An 8,139-nucleotide genomic window follows, 5' to 3' on the forward strand; every position below is an offset into this window, starting at 1 on the left:
GTTCCATCGTCTGCATCAAATTTCCCAGGTCCATCAGCCCTGGTATCTCCGTCCGTTTGCTTCTCTTTGCCTGATGCAGGTTTTTTTGCAGGCGGTCCCTCAGCCTCCAGCTGCATTGCTTTAATGCACCTCTTGCGTGCGAAGGGGAAGTTGTACTGACTTGTCAGGTGGGGACGCCTGTTGGCGTTCTCATGAGGCTGAGACATTTGTTTGCAGTTTACAGTCAGAAGCCACGGCTCGGCGTGCTGCATGAGGACCCAGCGGACGCTCTGGCTCCCGACTCGGACCACCTGGCCTTCTTCCTGCAGATCCTGAAGCAGAAAAGCGTCTATCAGAGACATCTACTTCGCTCTATAGGATCCCAGATTTTTACAACTTCCCATCTACAAAAATCACACCAGCTGCGTTTCCAATACAAATGTGCACAAATCTTTGTTGATATTCTGTTAATGTAAAAAAAACAACAAAAAAAATACTACTTCGCTATCGCGGTGTGTCCATTAAATATATGTATGTTTCTCTTTTTTTATGAGAGAAACATGTGAGCCCATGAGGACCTGTCTGAGAAATGTCAATAACTGAAATGGATTTTAAATGTTTACTGAGACACTAATCCTTTTTTCTTTTTTGTTGTATTACGTATGTGCATGTATATATATGCAGATGCGTATATGTTGGGTTCATAATAATATTCTTAAATAAAGAATGCTATTAAAAAAACAAAAAACCTAATCACTGAGTTACCCAGCAATGTTGCACTTTTTAATGTAAACGCTGTAGTAGATCAGAAAATATTTGTATATGATTTTATTTCCACATATCATCTTGGTGCATCTCTATTCTATTTGCGCCACTTTCATTAACTTGTGAAGCGAAAGTGAAAAGTTAGCAGCCAATAGGCAACAATTAGCTCTGTGCGTTTACCTTCAGGTACTGCTGCAGGCTCCTCGTGCGTCCAGACCGCGCCTCCTGCAGGTGGAGATGAGAGACGTGGAGATCCCGTTCATCCAACCCCTTTTCACCGGCTTCGTCTAAACTCCTCCTGAGCCGAGCGCACGCCTCAATATCCTGGGCGCTGTACCATCTGTCCCGAACCAAGCGCTCGTCACACTCCTCTGCAGTGGGCGGAGAGTAGGACGGCGACAGGATGATGCGGGTGAGGATGGGAGGCAGCAGCGAGGGGCCAGATTTAGTCAACTCCAAGGGCGGAGCAACTAGAAATAACAAGAAAAATCTTGATTTTACAGCTCAGAAAACTTACTTGTGAAAGTTTTGAATCCTCTGGTACCTACTCTGTTCACTAAAGAGGTGGTGAGCTGGAACGTCTCGCAGACTGAGCTTCAGGATGCACGACTCCACCACAATGTTGTCATTCATGTTAAGATTGCGCAACTTAACTAAAACAAAAAAATATATTTATTGAAGTTGAATTTTTTTCTCTGTTTTTTCATAGAACAAAAAAGTTGCTGTTGCATAAGAAAAAAAAGCACGTTTTAAAAAAAAAAAAAAAAAAAACTAAACTAAATACCATCAATAGAATGACAATTTTCAGTGAACACAATGGAAATAAAAGTGAAAAGTAAAAATAATAACACAAAGTTTTACCAATCCCTGGAGAGCAGTAGCCCCGCATCAACAAGTAGTTGGTGTGTGACGCTTGGTGAGCGCTCACTTGAAGCTTTTTTCTTCCAACACACTCATCGCCATCGTCATCGTTGTCATCATCATCTTCTTCCAAAGCAGCCATGCTGGAAATCAATAAGTCATACTTTTTAATCTTTTGCTTTTTCTTCATGTTGGCCTTGCAACTTCAATAGCACCAAATTACAGCAATATTAACGCACAAAAAGGGTTTATGTAACCTACCGTATTTTCCGCACTATAAGGCGCACCTAAAAACCTTCAAATTCCTCAAAAGCCGGCAGTGCGCCTTATAATCCGGTGCGCCTTATATATGGACCAGTATTGAGCCACAACAGGTCTAGCACCTACAGTAAGCAGCCGCCGACTTCTATTTCCCCGTAGAAGAAGAAGCGCGCGGTGCATGCTGGGATAGTTGTCAGAATGCTGGTTTGTTAATAAAGTTTGACTGACCATCTACCTACCGACCGTCTAGAATCAGGTCACCTGCAGGTCATTTAGCGCCACGATCTCCACCAACATGCTGTGCGCGAACGGAGAAGGGTGACCATCGTCCGGCCACGCCCCGGCCCAGTCACGGAAGGCTCTCCTCGCCGACCGGAGTCGGATTGTTTTGTTGATATTCCCTGTAGTGCAGCTTCATCTAGTGGATGCATAACGTACCTCCACCATCTACTGTAGCATCTATTCTATGCGCCTTATAATGCGGTGCACCTTATATATGAAAAAAGTTTTAAAATAGACCATTCACTGAAGGTGCACCTTATAATCTGGTGCGCCTTATAGTGCGGAAAATACGGTATTTTTGATTTGTCTATCCCAAAATAAACTTCTTTCAAAACTTTGAAAAGAAAAAAAACCGGAAACTTCTTTGATCAGACACCAGTTTCATTCAAACAGGAACTCACCTCTTGACCACCTCATTGTCCACCAGGCTGCTGTCCACCACTACGATTTGCTTGGGGATGGACACATGGACGCTCAGCCATCCCAGAGTCATCAAGCTGAGGGAGACCAAGCAGGCGCCCCCTGGAGAGCTCAGAGGGAACAGCAGCATATCTGATAGGTCTGGAGGATCCGGTGACTCATCCATCTGCTCTCTGCTCGAGGAAGCATCATCATCTCCAGATGGATCTTTCTGTTCATCTGATTGGATCTTCTCCTCTGTGTTCTCAAGTTTCTCTTCTGATTCCTGGGATTTCTCCTCTTCCCGCGTTAGACTTTGGTTGTTGTCTACTTTGACTGTGGATTTGGCTCCAGCTGTTTGCATCTGTGGCTCCGTTTCAGAGTTGTGCTTGGCCTTTTCTGACGTTTTCCTGACGCACACCTCCTCGCCAGTTTGTGACCTGTTTTCAGGTTCGTGATAGAAAGCGGTGACAGGCCTGTCCACCCCTGGCCCTCTGGTTATTAAATTCCTCAAGAAGCAGAAGGAGTCGGTGCACAGGGAAAATGGAAAGCGCCACACGAAATGCCTGCCAGGCAACAAAATACAGTCAAATTATTTGTTTGAGCTGTTAATTTGCTTAAGCTGTTAATTTCCATCAAACACCGGATATCAATCTTTTATTAATTTCAGGTCACTCTAAGATATACATTCAAATTTGGGCTGATATCTGTAACTGAAAAACACAAATACATTTATATAAGCATACATTTTGTCACATGCATAAACTCCTCTGAAAGACATATTAATATCGGGATTCGGAACATTTTTACTTGTGAGATCGATTCCAATATGTAACAAAAAAAAAAAAAAACAGCAACTTTGGTCGATATTGTTAATGTCAATATATAGTGCATCCCTAATTGAAAATAAATGGCACTTTAGGCAAACTTGGCTCTGTTTATCAAAAACTTACAACACAAAACAGAAAAGCAGCATCAACTTTGAGCACAACTCCAGCCAATGAAGCAGCTGTTTGCATAACTCACTACAAAAAGGGTTTAAATTTTATCTGAGACTTACAAGATGGCAGAAATAATACAGAGCTTTGTGTTCTCAAATCTGATTATTAAGAGTTGGAGGTTTGTACCGGCACCGGCAAACTGCTATGTTCTGTTATTTATTTATACATGTCTAATACCAGAAAACGTGAATTTTTAACTGTATTTTCATGTCTAAACCTGAAATTTAAAAATTGTAAATCACTTAATACAGGACATAAGAACGCTGACCTGTAGTAGGTCTGGGACATCTGGAAGGACATGGGCAACATGGGCAGGCCTCGGTTCTTCTTGGGCTCGAGCGTCTTACTGATGCGACGGCGATTGAACATACGTCTCTTCTTGCACTGGACGAACACTCGACAGAGCAGCTCCTGGTTATACTTACTGTATGTGTGGAAAGTCTAAAACACGAAAAATAAAACTTTATTTGGCAGAAATGTAAGAATTCATAATTTTATGTTATGAATTTGGTCACAAGACTCAATCAAAATATTTTAAAGGGGCAGTATGACGCATTTCCCAGGCATACGGAGCCATTTTGTAGCACAATCAAGTAACAGTTAAAATCAGCAGTGATGAGATGCTGCATCAAATATGACTTAAAAAGAAATTTTACTTGATAATTTAACACCTTGAAATTGGGCCTCTGTCTCTTTAAAAACTCCAACTTTCTGAAACTCCGCCTTCAGGAAGTCATCACAACATGGCTCCTCTATTAACCCCTTAACATTTTTACCAGTGTTTCACTGAGCAGTAGCTCAGTTTCTACAAATGTTTTACACAGCTGAATGGTTGCCATGGGAGATAAAGGATTTCTCAAACATGCATGAAAGAATCAAAGCAACACTCCAGGTATGGTTTTGATGAGGGAATAATATTATAACATAATGTAATGTAAAGCTCAAATAGTCAATATTACATAATAATACTCCTTTTTTGTTGTAAAATGATGACAGAAGACCAACAGATGCAAGTCTGAACATAAAATTCACAATAAATAAACACCTCGCAACAAGAGAGGCTTAAATAATGTCCTATTGCATTTTACATTTATTCAAACTAAATGGCATGTTGTTGTCACCTGAAATGATCTGAAAGACTTCATCTGACCATTGGTCATAGACATAGAGCTCTGGATCAGATTGTGTAAGACGATAGCATGGATGTCTTCTTTGCTGTGAGGAATAAACACAAACAAACCATGATAGGCACCAAAACCAACATAAACAGAAGAAACATTCATCCAAGTTTAATTGTACTGCACAATTCAGCAACACGGTAGTTCAAAATGCTTTACATCTTGAAGACATCCATAAAAATCCTTACCAGTTGATGATGTCTTTGGATGGGACATATTTTCCACTGTCTATCGCAGAAACTTTAAATCTGCAAACGAAAGATTATGCATATGGTAACCTTGATCTGTTTTAAAGACAAACACAGAAAAATCTTCTATGCTAGTGGTGGCCAAACGTTTTGCCTTCGGGAGTCAAAATATTTTACAAATTTGTTACTTGCGATTTTTTAAATTTTAGTTTTATCTGCTCAACAATAAACTTAAAAAAATTTAAATCTGTACATCATTAAAGATCCAAACCATAAAAAAGGGCTTCAAACAATTTTGACATTTTGTGGGTCAGCCATTGTTTTTTATTTTGCTGGACAAATTTTTGTCTTTCTTGACTTGTTGTCGGGGACCAAACAAAAATTATTTCAATGACCAAAAATGGCCCATGCACCTCACTTTGGACACCCCCTGATCTATTCTTACCGTGTGAAGATCTGCTCTTGAGAGTCAGGTATGACCAGGTTGCGATCACACATGACGGTGCTGAACTTCTGTCTCAGCAGCCGCACATACTCCGAGAAGACTTCGGCGCAGTCCTAAAACACAACGAGCAAGCATGAATCCAAATTCCCTACCGTCAACATGAAACGGTTAAGAAAACAGAAACAGATTAACGCACGTCTGCCTGATCCGGGTCAGCAGGTTTGTTCTTCTCCAACAGGCTCATCAAAGCTTTGTCCTGATGCACCTCAGCCAAACAGATCCTGAGACAAACAGCTCATTAAAACGCCTTGAGGGATTTCATTGAAAAAGTTCAGTCTAACATGTGCTCTCTAGCCCCACCTGTAGTTCAGGAGTGTTTGAGGATTTTTTAGGATGTATCTTGTGCGACGTCCAACAGCGACAGATGTTTTATCTTTCGATATGTCGAACTCTGCGTGGAGAAGATCTCTTACGACACAGAATGGCACAAACGGCCTTTTTATCTGCAAAACAAGAAAGAAAGAAAAGCGTCTTTCAGGAGGTTGATTATAGAAAAAAAAAAACAGTAAAAAAATGATCAAAAGAGTCTGATGTCTAACAGATGTGTATTTGTACCTTGCTGTTGAGCAGGTGTGATGCCACGGAGCAGAGCATCATGACCGAGTCCTCCTGAACGGACCAGTAGACTCGGTGTCTGGTCATTCTCTTCAGAGCCTGGTGGTCAGTCGCGTCATGGGCTCGAGTGCGTTTTCTAGGTTCTATACAACAAATGCACACAGAACAGTGGAAATTCAGGTATTTACTTTTTGTTCATTTTTGGTTTCAGTAAGCTCAATTTAAAATTTAAGACCGTTAAAGGTATAAAAAAAATGTGCTTGCATAGTAACCCATGTTCAGTGCATTAAATCCCAAATATGGTAGATTAAATTAGAACATATGTAACGCCGAGTCTCGCTTGTCAAATTAAAAGCATCTTTAGCAAACAACAACCTTTAAGCAGCTTTTAAACATACTTTTAATTAAGCCCACATTTTTGTTTTTAACAGAGCGCTATTATGTTTTTTCCAGGCACATAGCACCATTTTATAGAGCAATGAAATAACTATTAAATCCAGTTGTTATAAAAATGCTACATATTAAATATAATGTAGAAGAATTTGAATTTGCAATTTAACGTCTTTAAATTGGGCCTCTGTCTCTTTAAAAACTCCTGTTCTTTCTGTAACTCTGCCCATAGAAAGTTACCAAAACATGGCTCCCCTGTTAACCCTTTAACAGCTTTTTTACCAGTGTTTCACTGAGAAGTAGCTCCTATAATGAGCTCAGCAGATGTTCAGTTCCACTGAACGAACAAATACAAAAATGTATAAATTTACTAAATAAAAGTAAAGAAAAGCATTTTAAACTTTTAAAGTCTGGATATTAGATGATTTCATTGAACAGATCTTGTGAATTTTTACAACATCTTAAGAAAACATCCTGATAATTTCACAAAATTACACCTTTCAACTCTTTAACAAACAATTTCAAGCACATCTGAACCATGTTCTATGGTAAACAACACAATACCTTTTTTCTTCCTGCGTGGGGCCTTGACCGCTTGTGTTTTCTTCCTCTTCCTTGTCTGTCCCTTTCCTCCAACCACCAGCTTGTTTCTTAAAACCGACTCTATCCCCATCTGTTTACAGAGAAATCAATCATATTTTTAATCAGCAAGTGGATATAAAAACCATAACTTAAATTTGTTTGATTATGTAGTTACATCAAGTGAATATTACAAAAACCGGAAGCTAACACGCAGTCATACCTCAACGTTTTCTGCAATCAGAGGCCGCTTGTTGGTCAAATAACAAGGTGCGAGGCTTTTTCCTGTCATTACAAACATCATGTTAAGTTCAGGAACAACATGATACTACGGCAGCTTCACAAGAACTCACCAGGTTTTGATACAAGTGACGGACAAAAGCCCTTCAACAAACTCACCAGCTTGAAGAGTCATCCTGAGGGAATTTCTACTCAGCAGGCTCTTCAGCCTCAGTTTGGAATCTGGTCCCTCTGAAATACTTGGCCTCTGGAAACCATAATAATAACAGTCAATAAAAGTCTTACATCAACATACTGTTGCAATTTTAGACTGTGATTCTAATGTTTATGTTACCGGCTTAGAGGTGAGTAGGTGGCATGTCCACAGCCAGTTGCGTTTCAGATGACTGAAGAGTTCAGAGTCCAGACCTGCTGCTCCTCTGCCGTCTCCCGGTATGGAGCCGTCGTCACACACTTCATAGCTACCTCTAAGGGAGCAAGAATGGGAGAAATGAAAGGTACTGATTATTACAGCTGATTTAATTCACAATCTAAAAAATTTGACTACAAACAGATGCGAGTTTCTATGTAACGTTACATTATTTTATCTGTTACTGAGAGTGTGACACAGCAGCCGCACTGAGGCCAACAGGAAGAGCCTCCGAAGATTCTGTAAAACAGCTGAGATGATTACTGGCGGCGGCCTGCGCTTCCTGAAGGCCCTGTGCAGCCTCACTGCAGCAACAAGATACACAACACTCAAAACAACTCCTCCCACCCTGGACCTCATTAATCTGCTCCCATAACTGCACAAAAACAAGGACAAACAGGCTGAGAGAGACGGCTCGTTTCCAAACACGTACGCACACTGAATTCAAGCACATACAAAGTTCTCCACCAAGCAACGAACTGTCCAAACTATTAAAATAAACCACAGAGGTGGAAGGTCATAATTTAGAATCTAACTGAAAAGTTAT

The 8,139-nt window shown here is 40.5% G+C and overlaps 1 protein-coding gene across 1 annotated transcript in view; it reads right to left on the minus strand.

The window, feature by feature from the left end:
* The window catches only part of gtf3c1 (general transcription factor IIIC subunit 1), a 27,333-nt gene that overhangs the window by 2,910 nt on the left and 16,284 nt on the right, over positions 1–8,139 (minus strand). The window contains 16 exon segments of the mRNA XM_016670264.1: positions 11–311; positions 925–1,214; positions 1,293–1,397; positions 1,606–1,748; positions 2,550–3,113; positions 3,817–3,989; positions 4,670–4,763; positions 4,915–4,974; positions 5,360–5,472; positions 5,556–5,640; positions 5,720–5,862; positions 5,975–6,117; positions 6,929–7,037; positions 7,167–7,228; positions 7,343–7,430; positions 7,518–7,650. Coding sequence (XP_016525750.1) covers positions 11–311; positions 925–1,214; positions 1,293–1,397; positions 1,606–1,748; positions 2,550–3,113; positions 3,817–3,989; positions 4,670–4,763; positions 4,915–4,974; positions 5,360–5,472; positions 5,556–5,640; positions 5,720–5,862; positions 5,975–6,117; positions 6,929–7,037; positions 7,167–7,228; positions 7,343–7,430; positions 7,518–7,650 — 2,606 coding nt within the window.

This window comes from Poecilia formosa, unplaced genomic scaffold (assembly GCF_000485575.1).
Source record: "Poecilia formosa unplaced genomic scaffold, Poecilia_formosa-5.1.2 Scaffold32, whole genome shotgun sequence".
NCBI lineage: Eukaryota > Metazoa > Chordata > Actinopteri > Cyprinodontiformes > Poeciliidae > Poecilia > Poecilia formosa.